Genomic DNA, 21,664 nt, shown 5'->3' on the forward strand with positions numbered 1-21,664 from the left:
ATATATATATATATAATTTATTCTGGAAACTGCAGCACGAGACTGGTGTGAAATAGCTACTGTTGTGTTCCATTCGGTGAGTCGGAGGCCCATGTAATTTTCCTTACACTTCCCAGTCATTTCCTTTATTCCTCTCGTCTTCCATTAAATCCCTTTCCAATTTAAGTCGGCAATTGTAGAGCCGTAAGGTCTACAATCGACCTATATCCCTCTCCAAATGTTCATGGGCGGTGGTAGTGCTTACGGTTGGTGCGACGCACCAGCTCCATTACCGACGCTGACATAAAAAGTAGCTTAATACAGAACCGCAACAGACCATCTAAACTATAAGAAATATAAAAATTGTGTGATAACAGAGATTGTTTCGCGAGACGAGCATTTTCTGCTAAGAGTATGAATTTGAATATCTGCCGTTTAAAGTTCATGCGACCGAAGTCGCGGGCACCAGCTAGTACATATAATTGACTCAAGTATTTCTTTTTTGATCTATATCACACAATTACACCTAATATTACATTATAAGATCCGTACTAAAAGTTATTTACTTATTTGTATCAATATAGTTAATAACGCATTAACTATTTACTTATTTAGTAATACATATGTGGTAATACGTTCTTAGCCTGCGAGTTTTCGAGAAATTTTTTCTAGAAAATATTTATTCATGTTTGTAATACTTAATGTATTGGTGTCTGTTTTGAATTTTCTTCCTCAGAAAGTAAAGATAAAAAATAATGAATATTCTAAGAAATGAAAGACTTTTGTATGTCAACAGTCAAGTTGAATCAAAACTAATAATGTATACACTTATAATTACTATGCAATAAATTGTAATGTAATATTGGTGATAAGTATGATAGGGTAGAGAGATCGCGTGAACCGGAAGCCGCGCCGCTATCGGCCCCCGATCAGCTGCGCGTCACCAGCTCAGCGGCTCAAGTGCCCGACCACGAAGACGCGAGCACAACAACAAACAAACGCGCTGCGGAAACATTCCTGTGCTCACTTCATTACTTTGTGACCGTTCCCCTATCTTAGCTCATTATTTGTTTATCTTGAGGATCATTAACACTGAATAAATAAACAAGCTGATTACGATGATTACGAATATGGAATGTTTCACTCTATTGCCATAATATTGTTCGATTCTTTTAAATTGTGATGAAATTTGTTTCGATAAAGAGTGGACCAGGGAGTAAGACAGAAATGAACTATGAAACAATGTATTAGATTTAAGAATTCAATTTATGTGAGCACAGTTTTAAAAAATAAATATGGTTGAAAAAGTTATAGCTATGTTGGAAATTTGAGTGAACGTAATGTATTGATAAAATCTTACTTGTCGGCAGGTGGAGACGAGCGCCGTTGGTGAGGCAGGAGGCTCGCAGGACACTGGACTCTGGCCGCCGCCCGCGCGCCGCCCGCTCTCCACATGGCCGCGGCGACCTTATTCAGAACTCCCCACTTGACTCTTCCGAGTTTAAACTTTCGATGTACATTATATTATGATAACTCTGTATGCAAAGAAAATCAGTGTCTTAAAAGATTTAATGATGAACGATATTATTGAGTATAATTTATTTTGTACTTCGCAAAGCAAACGTTTTACTTAAAAATGAATGAAATTTTATAACCCGAAACAATAACTGTCATGCCTTTAGCAAATCAAGCATTAGTAATGATACATAATTCATGATTTTCTACATTTTTAAATAAAAGTGTAATAAGCGTGCTGTATTACAGGGGTTCGAAGCATGGGCTGCGAAGTTCTGCAGTTACAAATCCACAGCTGGCACAGCAGTCATTAAGCAGTCAATGAATTTTAAATCCGTTTCTGTTTAATTATTATATAGTACATTATCAACAATGTTTCTCTTTGAGTCTCTTTCCGATTATTCTCGGTAGAAGCTACCCCTGTTTCAGTGGTAGTTTTAAACATGAGTATACATAAACACTTGTAAAAGTTTACACGGATAGCATATATTGAGTTGTGCTTCTTGTTACGTTGTTCTATAGAAAACATATCACGTAGTGTCAAGTGTGCTCTCTTCACTCAAGTTTTAACGCCAAGAGAAGTGTTTGTTTTTGTTCTAGTTCCTTATGTCTGTCAATTGGTGATTAATAATACAACCACGTCCACATGTCTCATGCACCTTATTATGATAATATATTACATGTTGTGTGTGTCTGTGTGAGCCTCTGCACGCGGCTCCGGGCGCGGCGCCCATTGTCCGAGATGATTGCTCATTCATTGACTGACCTTGCCGAGTCCTTTTTAACGTTTGGATTAACGGATGACAATATAATTTATAATAATAGCATCAGATACTATCAGAGTCGAGATCCCTGCTTGTGACTAGATTCTTGCAAGGTGTGTGTGAATAAGTTTTTTAATGCGTAGTACTTACTGCTTACCTACACGTTATATTCTTAATAAACTTTTAAATATTGTTGAAAATGAGTAATTGCCAGGCAATATAGATGTTTCATAGACCTCAAAATAATGGTTGGTATTCTGTTCTGTTCAATCAGGTAAAAACCACGGGGGACTGACTCTTGTTTTCAAGAACTTCAGTATTATTTTATCCTCACTTATATTTCACTTGTAAATAAAAGCTTTTAGCTTCCATATGTATTAAAAAAGACTACTATCCAATTTACAAATCGGGAAATAGATTCTCACCGACTATATTCTTCAATTATAACCTTATTACCTATACTCCAAAGTATTCGAAAAGTGCGGCAACAGGAGACTTATAATCTACTTGAAAAGAAAAAATCTACTGCATGATCATCAGTATGGGTTTAGGCACAGAAAGTGTACAGAGAATGCTTCTCAATACTCAAATCTTATCATACCTTGATAAAGGATCTAAGTACCTTGGTGTTTTCCTGGACCTGAAGAAAGCATTGGACCCCGTCTAAATTCCGATTCTCTTTGCTAGGCTTGAATATTCGTGAGCTGAGGGCGGTTTGTATTCACTGGTTTACTTTGTCTTGCCTTGACGTTTACATGAATACTTGACTATCTATCTAATAGAACTACAGTTGTAAGTTTAGAAGGTATTCTCCGTTCAGTTAAATCAGGTTAAATGGAGTCGTCTAGAGAACTCTATTATGACCTACACTTCGTCTAGTGTTTACAAACGAAAAAAGTAAACTGAAGTTAAAAAACGGCGTTTGCCCATGACACAGTCATAATCTTTAAGGCCAAAACATAGAAAAAAAAACAAGTTGAAGGCACAGAAAGAGGTTTAGGTGAAGTAACGGTGCGGCTGGAAAATATCCTTTTAAGTCTTTACTGTACGAAAAATAAGTAATTACCTCTGCTTTACCAAAACATACTTGATAATAAGCTGAAGAGGCAGTTACAAATAGCACAAGTGTCAATGAGATTCAGGCGTATGTGGTTCTTTTACATTGTGGACGTTTGCTGAGTTTGAATTGCTTTTGCAGATGCATAAAGCTCTAGATGAATCTGAAGTATATAATATTGTTCAACTGCATCGAGTGGAGCCGATAAAAGGAATTTCATAGAAAATGAATAGCACAAAGAGCACAGAGGACGTAAAAAAAATCAAACAAACAGACATTCATACATATGTATCTATATGTATGTATTTTTAAATATTAGTAAGAATATGATTGTGGAAGCCTATTGAGTTTTCACACATTTTTATTTCCAGATCTGAATCAAAACAGTAGTCAAATAAACGTAGTTGAGGTTTCATATTTTTAAACAGTTAAATGTAAAACTGCCAATTTCTTTAAAGGTCATTTCTCCAAGGCTCCAAGAATTTTCATATGATACCACTTAAAACTTGCTGAAAATCCCTACTAATATTATAAATGCGAAAGTAACTCTGTCTGTCTGTATCTGTTACGCTTTCACGCCTAAACCACTGAACCAATTTTTTGTAATTTGGTATGAAGGTAAAACTGAACTTGGGAAAGGACATAGGATAATTTTTATCGCGAAAAAAATGGTAAGAGTTGAATAGATGATAGCGATATAAGCGAATTCCACGCGGGCGAAGCCGCGGGCGGAAACCACAGTTTCGGCGGATTTTACCACAGATATAATTCTGACTCTTTCTGATGAACGCTTATCAACACACATACAATAATATATTTATACACATCCACACACCCGCACGTTTCTTTTTTTTTTATTTGTTTTATGTTATTAATTTCTAGTTTATTTCTTGTCTACTCATATCAAGAAAATTATAAATATAATGACGCATTTTAATTGAAGGCATGCTAATTCAACTAAAGTAAGAAAAGAAGTTGGTGCCTGTCCTCACAGGCAAGTATTTTGAACTCGGTCTAGAGGGTGGCAATTATCACAATTTCTGTATTTGTCTATAATTAAGCAATAATTGTAATTTGATAAGGAATAAATTGATGATTGTTTGTTACATTATGTTTGGGGTAATAAGGCCTCAACGTGTCAATATTTGGCGCGGGCAGCAAATCGATTAATACCTAATTGAAGAAGTAGTATTATAAACAATTCCGTACTTAATGATAGTAAAACACCTTTTCAATGTAATTCTAATCAAATAACAATATTATAAGCCCCTGCGTCCAACCTTGAACTTGAACCAAAGAAGTAAATAGATAACACAGAAATTTATGTTCGAATAATAAATTATTATGATTAGGTACATACTAATATTATATTACACTTCATGCGTTATCAGTTTTTTCTTTTAGTGAAGCGCCCTCCGGCTGTAACACGCAGTACTAACTATTATTTGACAAGCGACTTTCTCAAACGACGACGCAGTTCCTATTATATTGGATAGATGGCATTATATTCAATGTTAAATGTGCGTTCTTAATCAGGATCAAACGTATCGCAACATGCCCATTGCCCGTATCGTATAATTGTATGAATATTTTATAAAATGCATTCAGTGAAAAAAAATAAAATCATATTCAAATGTACATGCGTCAGGAAAATATTACGTGAAAATTAGATTTTTTAATCTGAGATAATTTGTAATATTTTTGAGAATATTTTTCCCGAGTTATTAAAAATATTATAATTTATACTTTGCTTTGGTACTTAGTGTGAATATACTATAAGCACAGATAATATAATACTATACTAGCTACCAGTAAAAGAAGAAAGATTCTTAAATCATCATCAGCCCATATATTATGTTCCCACTGCTGGGATACAGGCCTCCTATGAGTGTTCAGGCCATAATCCACCACGCTGGCCAAGTGCGGGTTGGCAGATGTCACATGTCGTCGAACTCTTAAACGAAATCTCCATATTTACAAAATTGTCAATTTTGAGTGAAGAGGTAAGCAATAATCCTTTGCCAGCCGAAAGCGTGTCCTTGTCAGTAGAAGAATTCAAAATCCCAACATTTATCATATACTCATCATATCTATACATATAATAAAATCATATGGAAAGTCAAAATTGTACCTCGAATATTTTTTTTAAAGAGTACTTGGGGCGTTATCTACAATCGATATGGAAGCCAAGAAAAGTTTTTAGAATTTTTGCCAGTTTGTTAACGAAAAAGCAGAGAAACATAAATTAATGAATGTAAGTATATAGTACAAAGACAATTTCGAAACAACGCCATCTATGAGACTTCATAAATATTAAATCAAGTTACATGTTAATACTTTTTGCAGATTAATAATTTAAATTTGATAATGCTGGCGAGGTTAGTAGTAAGTTATTCTTAAGATTCGTAATTTTCTTCATAAAAGTTATATCGTATAGTTCGTTTTAAAGTTCCAACAAAACCTTCTAAATCTTGCGCAGAGTTGAGCAAGACTAGTAAAAAGAGTTATGTTCATCGTCGACGATCATTTCTTCATCAATTTCATGTTGTTAGCACAAATAAAACATTGACCTTTCACACTTTTTTCAGTATTTATCTGTGTGATTGAAAAAGTAGATTAATTGGTGTGATTATTGCTTGGTAATTAAAATATTTTCATGTATGCGTATTTTCTTTTTTCATTATTCTTTTATTTAATTATTTTATTTGATAACTAAAATACACGCGGAGGAAGACGCGGTCAATAGCTAGTATTTAGTAAGAGAATAGTTTAGTCCTTAATTTATTTAAGTTATCTATTAGTAATGCATACATAAGTTAAAAAATGTATTAAAATTTCAATGCATTTCTAAAAAGACAGTTGTAGCTCAGTTTTAAAACATATCCGATAATATGTACCTCGTTTACGAAAGTCACTGAATTGATTTTTTTATTAAAATATTTATATGTATATGGGATTCGTGCCCGGTTCGACACGAAGCTGAGGGCCAGCTCGCACCGGGGAAGCTCACACTCCCACAGAAGATCGGCGTGAAATAGTAGCATGTTATTGTGTTTCGTACGGTGAGTGGGGGAGGCTCGGTTTCTTTTCCTCATTCTTCACAGTCCATTCCTTCTTTCCGGTGGTCAATTCTTTTGTTATCCCTTCCCCCTTAAATGCGGGCTGAGTATTCGCAGAGCCACTGTCTCTCCGATTGTTCACAATATATTATCTTTATATAACTGAAGCGGTTTATGCAACCCACCGCAACTTCGCTAGGTACTTCTCAAATGACAGGATTTTCTGTGTAACGTGATACTTATTCTTACAATTTATAGACGCTCGTCCTGGCTCCGCTCGGGCATCAAGTCCTGTTTTAGCCCAAGGGAGCAATTAATCGGGCTAAAAAGTATCCTATCACCCAAGTCAGTTCATACCCTGTCTGTATACAAAATTTCATCAAAATCCGTTCAGAAGCTTTAGCGTGATTGACGGACAAACATCCAAAGAAACCAACCTTTCACATTTATAATATTTGTGTGAAGTGTGATTACAACTGCCGTCTGTCAACAATGGGTATTTTTGTCAGAGTTTGTGTTTTGGTAGAGAAATGCTAATATAATAAGAACAGTCAGAACAGAAGTTAAATAATTTTTACAATGTCTGTATGATACAAATTTCGTTCGGTATTTACCTGAATTTCGTTTCATAGAAGTCTAGTATGTCACTGGATCGGAGACAATGAAACACAAAATTAAACTATAAAAATACATTTATTAACTAGTGTTTAATATGTTTAATAGACTAAGCGTATGAGGCGGCTGGCGGGCCGGCGGCGGCGGTCACCGGTGCGGCGGTACGAAGCCCAGCGCGGCCAGCACGGCGTCGGCGGCGGCCACGAGCGGCGCGCGCCACCGCCATATCGCAGTGTCGCGCACGGGCTGCGCGCGCAGCTCCGCGCACGCCTTGCTCAGCGCGCTCACGCAGTCGGCGCGGTAGTGCTGCAGGCGGGCGTGCCGCGTCTCCAGCGCATACGACGAGCACGCGCCGCCCAAGCACGCTAGCGGGAAGTGGTTGTGCAGCGCCAGCACGCGCTCCGTCTCGTGGAACGCCTTCACGTACTGGCCCGGTTTGGTGAAGTTGCGCGTGCGGTACACGTGCTGCAGCATGTGAAGGTAACGCGGCGCGCCTTCCTCCCACTCGTGCTCGTGCCGCAGAGAGTCCAGGAAGTACACGTTAGATGCGTGGTAGGAGGAACGCGGCGGCTTGCCAGGCGCGGGCGCGGCCAGCGGCAGCGCGCGCCGCATGAGCCCCGCCCAGTCTGCGTCCTCTAGCGGCACGATCACCTCGTCGATGTCGAGCAGCGCGAGCCAGCGGTACTGGTACATGTGCCGGTACAGGCAGTCGTTGTACGGAATCAGTTCCATCTGCCGCTTGTGCGTTGTCTTCTTCTTGAGGTACATGTGCTGCAGGCCCGGCAGGTTGGGCTGGCCGCCGGGCAACGTAATCGGCGTCACCTCCGTCACGCCTATACTATTGTAATAGTCGAGAACTTTGGTGATATTCGGATGCACTTGCAGTTCATAAAAGAATATCTTGTGCGCGCCCAGGAGGCGGATCAGCTCGATCCACTCGACGAGGCGCACTGATAAGTCTTCGTGCAGGAAATCCAGCCCCTTGACGCACACGGCGAAGTCCTTGCGTTCCTCCGGCGCGGCGGGGCGGTCGTTGTGCACGCGCAGGTTGTTGGTGGCGCGGTCGCAGGGGCTGGCCACGAGCGACACGGAGGCGGGCACCAGGTGGCGCACCTCGGCGGGCAGCACGCACGCCAGCAGGTACGGCTGCAGCACGCCGTCGCGGTAGTTGCCCCACTTGCTGTTCCACACGTACTTGTACTCGAGGTTGCGCACCACCACGGGCGCCTCGCGCTCTTCGAACCACAGCTGGCAGTGCGTGGCCAGCGTGGGCTTGATACGGTCGTGCACTGCAAGCACGCGCACGGCCGGCCCTATGCGCGACGCGTTGCGTGCGTCCATGTACGCTCCGTACAGATGGAACACCTCGCCCTTGGCGCGTAGGGTTTGCCAATACGTGTTGTGGAACTCGAGGTCGTATATCGAGGGGAAGGGTGCGCAGTCCTTCTTCTTGTAGAACTTGTTCTTGTCATCCTTGTGTCTGTGCCAGTAGGCGAGCGGCAGCGAGGGCAGGCGGCGTTCGGCGTCGGCGCGCAGCTCGTCCTCGGAGAGCACGCGCGTGTCGGTGGCGGGCAGCGGCCCCGAGGGAGCGGGCGGCGAGGCGGGCGCGGGCGTGGAGGCGGCCGGCTCGGACTGCAGCAGCAGGCGCGCTGGCGGGGCGGGGTGCGGCGCGGCCCGGCGCGCTGGCGGGTGCAGCCGCGGCAGTGCCAGCGCCACCAGCGCGCACCAGCACAGCAGCGCCGCCAGCCAGCGCGTGCGCGCCCGCCCCGCGCTCCACCGCGCGCACCACCCCCGCATTGCCTGGAACACCAACATACACACGTTACTAATTATTGTCTTACAGAATGAAAGCCACAGGTAGCATCGTTGTGAGTCGAAGTAATCTCTCTTCATTACATCGTATAAATTCTGATAGCGATAGATGAGAAATATTTCAGTTCAATTTCACTAATTTAATATATAGAATGTATGTTTAAATTGTGTTTATTTAAGAAACAAACACTTTTTATTTACAAACATTAATACATAATATATAAGTAACATAATACTAATATTACATGGCTTCTAAGTTGTGGATCAATCTGTGTTCATAAACCCAAGCTTCGCTACATCATCTCGTCAAACTACAGACGGTGTCATCTCCCATATCCCTTTTTGAAGCAATTACTTTCAATTTATCTTCACATTCCCTAAGATAAAATGCTTTAACTTAAATTTATAAGCTCGCTTAATTTATGAAAACGTTTACGTCTGTCCTCTGGCAGGTGACTGACATGAGCCATGATCATATCGAAAAGTTTCTAAAGAGATTATATTGTACATAAACATATGATGATAACTGTTATGCTAAATAACTGTTTAATTAAGGCAATTCTATCTTTTTTTGTTTAATATTAAATTAAAGTTAATAAACTAGCAACTGATTTTAGACGATGATTATAATAATTCTCAATTCAGAAATGTTATTTTACGAACCAGATGTGAGTAGTAGAGAGTTTACTTCTTTCTGTAGGTCTGTTCTGTTTCTTATAGTTTTTGTAGTAATAAGATTGTCATAATATTGCTTCGTATAATGGAGGAAATATGTTACGTTACGAGGAAACTGTTTACGGAATCATGCCGCCCAGACTTATTGATGCAAAAATGCAATATACGCAAACGTAGTCTTAATAAAGGGATAGCTATTTATTTTTTTCTTTTAATGATTATGGTTAATATAATTTTCATAAGTATATATGGACGATAAATAGGGCCGCTGCAGTCTCCAGACAGTATCCGGCCCAGCGCCCGCGCTGATGACTCACGAGAATAAATTATTGACTCTACTGTCGCCGTTGTACTGTTTCGTCAGTTCACTCTCTCGTTCGATAAATATTGATATATATATAATGGATAAATTATATTAAATACTAGCTGTGCCCCGCGGTTTTACCCACGTAGTATTTGATGTCATATAGCCTAAAGCCTTCCTCAACAAATGGACTATCTAACACTAAAACAATTTTTCAAATCGGACTAGTAGTAACTGAGATTAGCGCGTTCCACCAAACAAACAAACTCTTCAGCTTTATATTATTAGTATAGATAGAAGAACAGAAAACGATAAAATAATAAATAAGAACACACAGCCAACCTAAAGATTTAGCGTCTCAGAGACTAATCTAAATCTATCTACTAAAAAATCGTCGTTGTTAATACAATAGAAGCGATTATAATGTATTCTGCCGCAATCGATACAACGCTTTTGTAATCGCGCATTATGTTAATGTGTTATCTGAATGCTCTTAAAGTTACACCGCATGCTAACGAGGTGAGCTGGCGCCCGCTGCCGCCCGCTGCGCGTGCGTCGAGGGCTGGCGAAGAGTTACCACCGAGACCTACTGATCCTGAGACCTCCGCTCGCTTTCTAGTTTCGACAAGATTAGGTTAACGTTCACATTTGTTTAAAATATTATTTCGTTTTAATTTTGATGAATTTTAATTTTAAAAGCAGTATTATACTTGAGCTCCAGCCTATGCTTTTCTGTTTTGGATAGAGCTTTGAAGAAATAGCAAAACACGCTAGAACCGACGGAGTCGTCATACGAGTAGTCGGATAAAAATCCTGGCCTATGTGCCAATGCAGACTGTAACCTATATCTGTTACAAACAAGTTACTTACATACAGACTTCGATCAGCTGTTTATGCGTGAAAGATAAACAAACATACATTAATCCCCAAAAACTTACACGTTTATATTTTAAAGTAGGTTTCGTAGGGTGCATTTGACTATATCCGCTTTTGTTGATTTCCTGTCTCATTGTACCTAATTTATCCACAATATATTTTTTTTAACGCGAAGTAGGGCGCTAAATGGTTATGGCAATGTGGGTTATTGGCATTCTGTTGGGAACGTAATGAATAAATTAGCCGACGTGTCGCCGGTCAATCGAGAGTGACGTGGTCTGTATTGTGCGCCGCCGCCGCGCCGGCCGCCGCCCGCGAGGCCGACCCGCCTTTCAATAGCTTATTACAGAATGTGCACTCATGTATCTCCGCACACACACCATCTAAGGCTATAGTTTCTTATTTTCCCGTGAGATTTGAAAAACATTTGCGCGATTTTATATTCATCACAACTAAGAGAGCCACAAACTAGACAAGTCTTGTGAAATTCTCCACTAACCCTGCCCCTATATTTTACTTTTAGATAATTTTGTTTAAACTTTTTTAAAAGCATTAGTTAGAACCCTCAAATAATGCTCAATATTGCCTGTAAAGTCAAATTTGACAACTTATAATGAAAAAAAAGGGACACACAGGTATATATCGTTCCTATTCAGTTTATAAAATATCTTCTAAATTGGTCCAATAGTTCTGCTCGTGTCCTTATCGAGCGCGAGCGCTTGGAGAGTGACACTTTCAATATCTAACATTCAAAAGTGACCCGCGGCCGCATTTCCTCTTAATAACTTATGAAACGGAAATTAATCAACCTTGAATGCATACAGTCGGAGCCGAGAGCGCGGTGTGCGGGAGGCCTGCGGAACCAGCTGCGCTCGGGGATCGATGCACATTTATGATGATGTTTATAATCTTGACTTAATTTTAGCGATTATACAATACTAGCTGCGCCCCGCGGTTTCATCCGCGTAAGCCGTATCCCGTAGGAATATCGGGATAAAAAGTTGCCTATATGTTATTCCACTTGTCTAGCTGTCTACGTATGAAATTTCATTGCAATCGGTTCAGTAGTTTCTGCGTGAAAGAGCAACATACACATCCTTAAAAACTTTCGCATTTATAATATAAGTAGGATTTATCATTTTGACCTACTAAACCACAAGTGATTTGTCGATATATTTAAATCCTTATTAAAGTATTAAAATTTATAATAGACTTGTAAATTTTTTTGCCTCCCGAAGGTTAGCAACTAGCGGCACGATGAGTATGATATTTTCGGAAATAAAGACTAATAAATAAAGCAATAAATAAGCTTCGTCACGTTAGACGGAGGATAGTTACTGTAATAGAATTAACCGATGTGCTTTGTCCTTAGTTGCAGTCCAAGCGAATCGGTCACGGCCGAGGAAGTACGGACGGTAAAATGTTGAATATCATTTCCGAAACTATTCACGTTAATACCTAACTAAAGACAATTGCATAAACTATAAATTCGTTCGCACCGAGGCTGGTCCGCCTCGTGTACGCCATTAGAGGCCTGTGCAAATGCGTCCGCGTGATGCGCATTCGCAAGTTTGTTTTTTGTATCGCGGAGAGAACCTTCCCGCTCCGGCGCCGCGGCCGTCGCTCTATCTGCGTCGCGATCAAAGGTTTCGCCGGCTGACTATTTGTAGCACGTTTCTATTGTTTTGACCGTACTTTGATTTCATTGTAACCTGATTGAATATTGTTGTAATTCATACAGTAGAATTGCATTTTCAATTCTAGAATGACACGGCACAAGGTTTGACGCCTTTTTCCTGTTCATCGTGATTTATTGACATTTCGTGCACAATTTATTTTTCTTTGTTATCACTTAGACGTTCTGCAACATTATAAATATCAATGTTATTGTGGCTGGTGATAACAGTGTTTCCAAGCTCGTGAATGATTATATCATGATGCGCAGAGTTGAGAATCAGAGAATGATTTTGCAAATTTTGTAGTTTGCTTCGCATTTATTACATTGTCGTTACAAAATAAATGTGGGTGCATTGTTTTCCGCATCGATGTCAATGATATCTCACATGTTATAACTAGTACGTGATAAATGACGATCCTTGAGAACGACGTGACCTGAGGCTTCAAGGGGCAAGTGGCAGTGGCTCGGGCTCGGGCTCGGGCCGTCAGCGTTTATAATCACGTCTATTCGAAATTCTTTATTTAGCCCGCTGAGCTCTTATTAATTATCGGTGTATTTGCAAAAGGTAGTAGATAATCATATGGTTACTATTAGAGAATATTAAGTGCATTGAAGAGAACACACTTGGTACACATTTATATGGATAATACTTCGGCATTTTATTTGTGTAAACTTAATCTATATAATATCGTGTCTATATAAAACTTTGAAGCAACACTTAAATATTTTAAAGACATCATGAATTCTTTAAAAATATTTGTAGTGGTATTTGAGTTGAACACGAAATGTCGGAACCTTGAACGACCCCATTAACTCGTTCATCTCATGTAGCGGCCGCGGCGTGACCACAAGTCGTGAGACTCACTTCGCTGACATCACGCCAGGACGAGGAATACCGCACAAGGAAATAAACATGACGACACGATGATTCGATTCTTAGCTTCTCCAACAGCTCCTGCTATGTTTATAAATTCTGGGAAGTCTTGCATATATTTTAATAGATTTATTCAAATTATTTATAATGCTGAAGCGAATCAATTATTAATACTTTTTATTTTGTTGAGGCAGTGAGTATAACTTTGAATGAGTGCGCGTTGGCGCGCGTGTGTGTTTGTCGTCTCAATAGCTTGTGACGTGATGACATTATGACGAAAGTTTCACTTTCATTAAGCTAATCGAATTCGACATTGTAACTCCGATAATATTTTTTTCTATTTCAGCGGTTTATTTGTTTTAAACTCTAGATTTTCTTACTTTATTTCTATTTAGGTAGGTACTTAATTGCGAAATTGTCAAAATCCATTCCGTTTTATCTATCTCTACAAAAAGGATACATTTAAATTCCTTTTAGTCTAAATTCTTGGCTCGCACGAATAGCACAGTAACACTAAGTGAATACGACCGCAGTATTGCCATCGACTGACGTTGAATTTGGCTGACATTCGCATTTTTACATTTTTGTAAATAGCTGACGTCATGACCTTAATAAAACTTATGAGTAAACTACGTCAAGCAGTCAATTGAACTGAACAACAAAAAATATAATGGATCACACTAGATATATTATTAACTGTTGTGTGTTTTGTATAGACTCAACTCAACTAATTATCTAACTAATTAATTGTGGAAACCATCTGTTTAATCATTCCTGTTGAACATATGACTTCATTTGTGAAAAGCAACACATAGATCACGTTTATGAAGTCAGTAGACGCTCGTCCCGGCGCCGCTCGGATATCAAGATTCCTGTTTTATCCCAAGGGGGCAATTAATCAGTATAAAAATTATGCTATCACCCAAGTCAGCTCATACCATGTCAATTTCATCAAACGTGATTGACGGATGAACATCCAAACAAACAAACTTCCACGTTTACTATATTACTGTGATGTGATACAGTGTGATAACATACAGTATATTTCGTATAATTTAAATGTAATTAATGCAATTACTAAAAACCGCACCTAACTGCTTTGGCTAACAAAACCGCAGGACACAACTCGTTTTATAATAGATAATAGAAAAGAAAAAGTTATATTTGTACGATATCAAGACTGCCGCGGCCCGCAACGATTTGCGCAGACTCACACAATCCTTAGAGAGTCATTGAGTACACAGCCACTTCCTGTCGGCTAATGATGGTCTCGGCTCAGCTGTATAATATAATATGAATACGTATTCACATATCATGGCTTTAAGATAGTTCACGACGCGAGCGCTTTGCACCCACTGCACTACATCCCCACATATTATACGTAAAACATATTAGGAAGCGAGTTATCCGTAAAAGTACTATGAGTCATCATTAGCCAGTGTAACTCTAAACCGTTGAAATGTGACAGCAACGTGGATGCGTGCTGCAGACGCGTGCATCTCGCCCACGTGCCAGCGACGTCTTAAGCGATCCGAAGCAATTACGTTTGAAGTTTCAAACTGAATAGCGAAATAAAATAAAAGAATTTTAGCGCATTAAGAGTGCATCTGTCAGGATTGAAGTGACAAGTCTGCGAGAAGCCGCAATAAATTGCCGGTTGGCGGTGCTCCAACGGCGCTGGCTGCCCCAGCTATGCCGGCTGCAGAGGGCGGCGGGCATCACTCAGTTACCGCTCAATTAATAAACAAACAGTAGAACAAAATTGCTCTTGCATCTTTATCACCTCTATAGACTATGCCACGAGCTTTGTGTATTTTAATTATATTTAATTTTGAACTGTAAATCTGCTTCTCGTATTATGACAGTTGGACATGGCATTTGTATATTCAAATATTTTTTTTAGTATAAAAAATACAATCTGAAGCGTTTTAACAACGTCTTATGCTTCTATAATAATAATGAAAAATCTTAAGCCGCAAATTCCTAACGAGAAATCAAATTGTATATTTCAAACTAATGAATTTTCAGAGCTATTCATCTGACGCGCATTGTATTGTCGTTGTCATTTAATTATTCAATTTTCCTTTTTATTCAATCGCGTGTTTTACTCATACAATAACTAGCGAGATTCTCACAATATCCACGTAACGCTGGATGCTAATAAATAAGTGATGTTAATACATCGGTCCCATTATGTCAAGAGGTCGGCTAGCAGTGCTGAGTGCGGCCGCCCCGCGCCGACTGCGCTCGCCTGGCGACATGCAACGTTGCAATTTGCATCAATTTGTCGAAACATTAAAACTCATTTTTGAAGTTACAGCACTTAGTGTAGATAAGGATCTACAAACTTCAAATTTAACTTAACCTCAAATGTAGGTTACCCTTTGTTGCAGATGGTAAGAAAACTTAAAAAATCTTGTATTAATATACAAAGAGCTTTGGAGGGTTTGAGTCTAAAGAGCACTGGGAGTGCAAGACGTCCTGCAGCTGCATTGTGCGGGTCACGCAGCTCACAAGTACCACAATGTGCGAGGGGGACCGGTTTTCAGCGCGCTTCCGTCTTTGGTTAGAAAACGGAAAGATTTCTACTCGCTCAATAGCAATGTTAGCTTTCTTTTGAAGCAAATAAAGAATTTACCCTACTGTCTACTGTCTAATCACGCTACGCTGTGTCACATATACGAACCACAGACATTAGTCGTTTTAAATGAAATGTGTGACGTCACTATTCGTTTTTAAAAACTATCGTTGTAAATTTAAGAGTAAATAAGATACCGTTCTAAGTGGAGGGGCCACTGAACTGTATTCTAATAATATTGTGACGGCAAACAAAGTTGTTTGGTTTGTGTGACGTTTCAAGTTCCCTGAATGATCAAAGATATTAGATTCAAGAATAAAGTATAAATGTACAACTTTTGTGTAGGTTATATTGCACAAAAGTTGTAGGTTCATGTTCACGGATTACAAATGTAAGAAAACGAAATGTTACCGTTACCAATGATAGCCATTGAATCGATGACAACAAATCGTCAGTACAGTACAATAAATCTATTCGGCCAGACATAATCTTTGTTAGCACTAACAGCTAAATGTGCTGTGGCAATCGGTGACAAGACGTTTGTTGTTGCGGCAGATCACTTTGTCTACGGATGATTAGAATAAGCATTTTTTTAGAAAAGACGTGCACGAACGTGGCGTTCCGTGGTGAGATGCGGCGATTGGAAATACTAATCACTCGCTAATGCAGTGAAATTCTAGCATTAGCAGCCGGCGAGTTCGGCGCGCGGCAGCACAGCAACGTGGCAGCAATGCCACTCCGCGAAAATGAAAGTCTTATTACCGAACATGTAACATATTAAATTGCATTATAGAGAACATTCGATGCGAGTCGCGACCGATCCGCGCCGCCGTATACAAAGTGACTGCAATATCTGAAGACCCATAATTAAATGTTATTTTTCAAATTGCTCCCAGCTAATGCAGTTTTGCGTTTTGTTTTGTACACTTTAATGATTTTGAATTGATGCTCTTGAAAATAAAATGCGTTTGAGCGGAACATTCCGCTGTGCACTCAAGTTCCAGTTAATGTTTGCGAGGTTTTCATTTGTGACTTTAACAAGAGCACGTAAGCAATGAGGTAACCGCAAACCTGCATTTGCAAAGATTTACTTTGGCTGCAAAATAATCTTCACGACATGGCGTCGGATAGCGCTGAATCTTAAATAAGATAAATTTGAAGATAGAAATAAAAAGGTGAGTTCATTGACCTGATTGAACAGATTCAACACTAACCTGTTGCATATCGCTTCCCAGCAGCCATTGGAATATCTTATAATGAACTTACTTAATGTTGTCATATTTTTGCATTCTCTGTTCAGCTTACAACATTTTGAAGTGTTCTTGTTGTAGTCATTTTTATATGGGTACGAATACTTGAATCATTTATGATTTAGAAGTTATGTCATATTAATAAAATTAATAAACCTGTTTTTATATTCTAGCTTAAAGTAATTAAGCGTAATGCGAACGAATGGGCGTTCACCCGTGGTTGCTTCGATTTGGGACAACAGTTAATGGCTGTAATGAATCGGCCGATGAATGGCGCAGGCGCACCGGTCCACTGCGCTGCAGAGATGAGGCGGAATCAGGTCACTACTGACCAATCTGTTTAGACACATCCAACAACGAACAACCATACTGCTTCAACAGAAATTATCACCATTTTTTTGCTAATTAATCAAGGGACTTTGTCGCTTAGCGACCACGTCGTCCCGTAAATTCCATTAAACACATTCCATCAGTATATGCTGCACATCTTCCACAATACCACAGTCATTAGACATTGGGGAATCTGCTTTCTGCGTTCAATGAGCAAACTTATTTGTTGGAATGTGTCCTGAACGATCACCAAATTAATTTTAACGCACGTCTTGTCTTTCGTAGAAATGTAATTGAACGAAAATATTAATAACAAAACCAAAGCAAGTAGGCCTTTATATCGCTGATGTAACGTTGGCGGGTATATGAATAATAAGCTAACGCCTAAACTTACCGACGGTATTTTACGTATTAAACAAGGCCAAGTATGTTTACGGGAAACCTTGACAGAGAAGTAATTATAACAGTAAATTACTTCGTAAATAATTTAATGTAATTCGAAGCGAATTAGCGTGAAATTTATATAGAAGTAGATACAGCTGCGTATTGTTTAGCGAGTGATTGCAGGCGAATATTATCAACACAATATGGCATTGTTTCACTTTTATCATTCATATCAGATAAACGTACTAACTAATTTCACGAGGAAAATTATTGTGTCAAGTTGGATAAGTTTCCATTGAATAATATATAGATGTACATTTAGTTATTACAGCAGCTGCCGCAGCGGTGGAATAAATGCGTCACTGAATCTGGTCGCGTCATGGTAAACACCGTTTCGTTGTAATTTCGCATTCATTATTTTTGGGTAGGTAAGAACAATCTTAAATTAATATTGTAACAGAAATTTGAGATAGTGAAGAGATTTTATATTACTATGTCAAATTTAGGAATAGCTAAACTTTATAATTTTAAATGTTTAGATTTAGGGTTTAGGAGTATCAACTACACATATACACTTTTTTTTTCAATTTGTTTATTCTGAATAAAATCATTTTCATACTGAGAGAATTTCGGCATTGAATTAAGGGGTTGAGAAATCAACATTTTTATGATAAATCGAAATGTCTTTTGATGACCAACAAAAATGATATATTGATGATATTGTAGTGAACCACCTAAATACCACTAAAGCAGACATTTACGGATTTACTATACGGTAACATTACGAGTGTGGATGAAGTAGTAATGAGTAAGATAAGCTCAGCTTAAATAATATTGCGTCGCGCGCCGCAACTCTACCAGTACTCGCTCTTGGCAGACAATTGAGAATATTAATGCTCTTGAGCAATTGCAAGTTTAAAACACTCGATCATCGTACAGCTTTCACGTCCATTGCCCACTCAGCAGCCGATGAATATTGGTAATTGTGCGAGCAATGTGCAATGTACTCGCACTCGCAATTAACGACACAAGCACGTGGAGCTGCGCCAAGTGGGCCAAGCGCGTCATCGCCAATGATACACTAACCCAATTTTCCTCAAAATGCATCGTCAACGGCCGATCTAATAACCACACTTTACTGTATATAATATCGCAACGGGTTGTTTTCAACTGTTTATAATTGCAAGAATTGTAGTCGTCCGACAATCTCTACCAATCACGAAACATGCACGTTTCATCTCATCACTTTGCGCATGACTTGATGATATTGAAAGCTATTCTGTTTTGAGACAAGTGACGAAATATTGAATATGTAATTGTTGTTAACATGGTTCTGTTGTAGCTTTAATTCAAATGGGAATTAATTAATTTTACTAGCAATGACATTGATAATTGAAATGAAATTAAGCTTGGTGCAGGTCGGGAAACAGGCGCTACTGCGCCTGTCTCGTGTGACGTTACCTGTAACGAAATTAATGTTGCATCTAATTGCATTTCATATTCATTAATCTCTACTCTGCAAACTTACTAATATTTATATATGTGTAGGGACACACTAACAGTTTAATTCAATTCGGACACAAAAGAAACGAAGTACATTATTGTATTTTGTGTATATATACTGTTTGGAATATTTTTTATTTTATATTTAATTTTCATACAGAATAAAATATTGCATTTAATTGATACAAAAATCATGTAGAGCACAAGTAGCGCGGCATAACTGGTCTGCCTCTATTTGGATTAAACGTGTTTAAAAACTAGTACACCTGTTTTAATTCCTGTTTTCGGAAAAAAGTATACGATCCACGCGACGATAACAAAGCCCACTTGCTTTTACAATAATAATATTATGTAGTGATTGTTTGCTTGTGACGTCACACAGCGAACAAGAGCACGCGGTCGCACTTAGGTTACGTGACGCAGTTGTTTAATTCGTCAGTGATGTCTTCATATTTCCGTAGTGTAATTTCAACTGGCATAATATACCGATAACGCACCGAACGAGTATCGGCAACTTCCGCGACAATTTGTTTTTAAAACAGTAACTTTTGCTGCCTACGCTAGTCATTAATTACATGTATTTTTTGATTCTTGCTATTTGATACACATTTCCGCCATCAGTTTTACATAATAAACCTGAGTTATATGCAGCGGCCAGCGTCATGTTTAATCGTTCGTATGAGCTGAATGGTTTTACATAACAAAGCTTTTAATAAAGTGGGGTTGGAGTCAATAGCAAATGCATTAGTTTGTGTTTGTTTGTTCCTTAGCTGTGGAATTTCGTCCGTTTATGTGCTTTGAGCTGTTTGAGAAAATAGCGTTTGAATAATGTCTTTCCCTTACAAATTTACAGAAAAGCATTATTCTAGACAAAAGTAATTCGATAGACATACACAATCGTTCAGTCAAGCGTAAAGTCGTTAATGAATTGAAGCTGTCGCTTCAACCAACTGCACATTGAGCACATATTGAAATTGAAACACGTGTCCCGAGTGTGGGGAGTCGGGAAGAGGTTGTTAGGCTATTTATAGCGCGTGCTGTACTGCGTGCTGCGAACGGTGAAGGTCTTCACTTAGTACCGGTACCGGCCGATGGATGAGGGTTTGTGAGATGTCGAAGGAACATGCCTTTGTGTAAAATCATTGAATATAAATGAGTTGAAGCGTCGTAACAGGTGCGCTATGTGGATATTCAAAAAGGGATAAGGAAAGATAAGAAATAGTAACACGACTACAATATCAGTTTATAAACTAATTCCAACCTGAGTCATTTTCTTGTGTACGTCAACGACAGGGGATTACCCGTTCACTGCATAAAACAATCCGTGTTTGTTTACCTGAAATAAAACAAAAAGTAAATTAATAATGATTAAATAGATATTTATTTCCCCTTAATTTTTTTCTATACGCTTTTGTTATGAGACTCTGGCCTTTTTATGTATAATAAAAAAATGTTGGACAATCTCCAAAGAAAACAGGTTGTAAACCGCAGTTAAATGAACATACTGCTATCAAAACTAAACTGAGTGTATCTAGAACGATACAATCGAAAGTTTCTAAAAACCCGTTCGTAACATTGATGTGGCAAGGATAATTAAAAATTGATATCGAGTCTGTTTGGGGAAAGACAAACGCGCGCGGAGTTGTGAGCGGGTCTACACTTTACAGCGCACTTTGGGAAAGGTGCAATACTGCATTACATTTCATAATGGCTCAGTATCGCCTAACGTTACGATCTGTTCACGCGAAGCGGGTCGCAGCGCCGCGCTTGTGCAAGGCGGGACCCTCGCCGGCGTCTCCGCTTTCCCGCAGCTCTCGCTCGTGCCTCATTGTGCCCTTCATCTTGTTCAACTTGCAAACTGTTACATCATGTAGTTACCCTAATTACTTCATAATTTCATCGTTCGCTGATATATCCGCCTTTATAATGAGCTATAACGATATACTCCATAATAATTAAACATATCTCATGAGAATTTGATTTCATAAAAATTAAACGATATCAAAGTGTTCGGCTATAGATAATAATGACTCGCTATCGAAGGCAATAGCTAATTAGTTTATTAATAGTTGACATTGAGATATCTCAAACAAGCAGGTAAACATTTTGGAATCCACACGATGTTCAAATATTAATTATAAAATGCAAATTACCAAACAAAAAACGAGCCGATGTAACATTAAACAAAAAGTGTATCGCATAAAACGGTCATAAATTTCGATTTATGTTATCGATATAAGCTGTCGATCACGCTAGTTACATAATCAGAGCCGCTTACATATTTTGGAAGTCAAGGTCTCGACAATGGTCTCCAACCTCACCTACTAGTCACTTCCTGAGACGTGAGCTTGGCCCGAGCCGGTACAGTTAGGCGCCGCGGGGGACTCGCGGTGCCGGCGGGGGACGGGGGA

General features: G+C 39.1%; 1 protein-coding gene across 3 annotated transcripts in view; it reads right to left on the reverse strand.

Moving 5' to 3' along the window:
- Positions 1 to 7,048: 7,048 nt before the first annotated feature.
- The window catches only part of LOC119832827, a 27,388-nt gene continuing 12,772 nt past the window's right edge, over positions 7,049 to 21,664 (reverse strand). For 2 of the 3 annotated variants that reach the window (XM_038356624.1, XM_038356617.1), the window contains exons 2-3: positions 20,515 to 20,589; positions 7,049 to 8,789 (exon numbers count right to left, since the gene is read on the reverse strand). In XM_038356624.1, coding sequence (XP_038212552.1) covers positions 7,137 to 8,789; positions 20,515 to 20,523 — 1,662 coding nt within the window. In that variant the 5' untranslated portion in view covers positions 20,524 to 20,589 and the 3' untranslated portion in view covers positions 7,049 to 7,136. The remainder of the gene's footprint in view (positions 8,790 to 20,514; positions 20,590 to 21,664) is intronic. The other variant, XM_038356633.1, reaches the window with a different exon arrangement.

This window comes from Zerene cesonia, chromosome 2 (assembly GCF_012273895.1).
Source record: "Zerene cesonia ecotype Mississippi chromosome 2, Zerene_cesonia_1.1, whole genome shotgun sequence".
Classification (NCBI taxonomy): Eukaryota; Metazoa; Arthropoda; class Insecta; order Lepidoptera; family Pieridae; genus Zerene; species Zerene cesonia.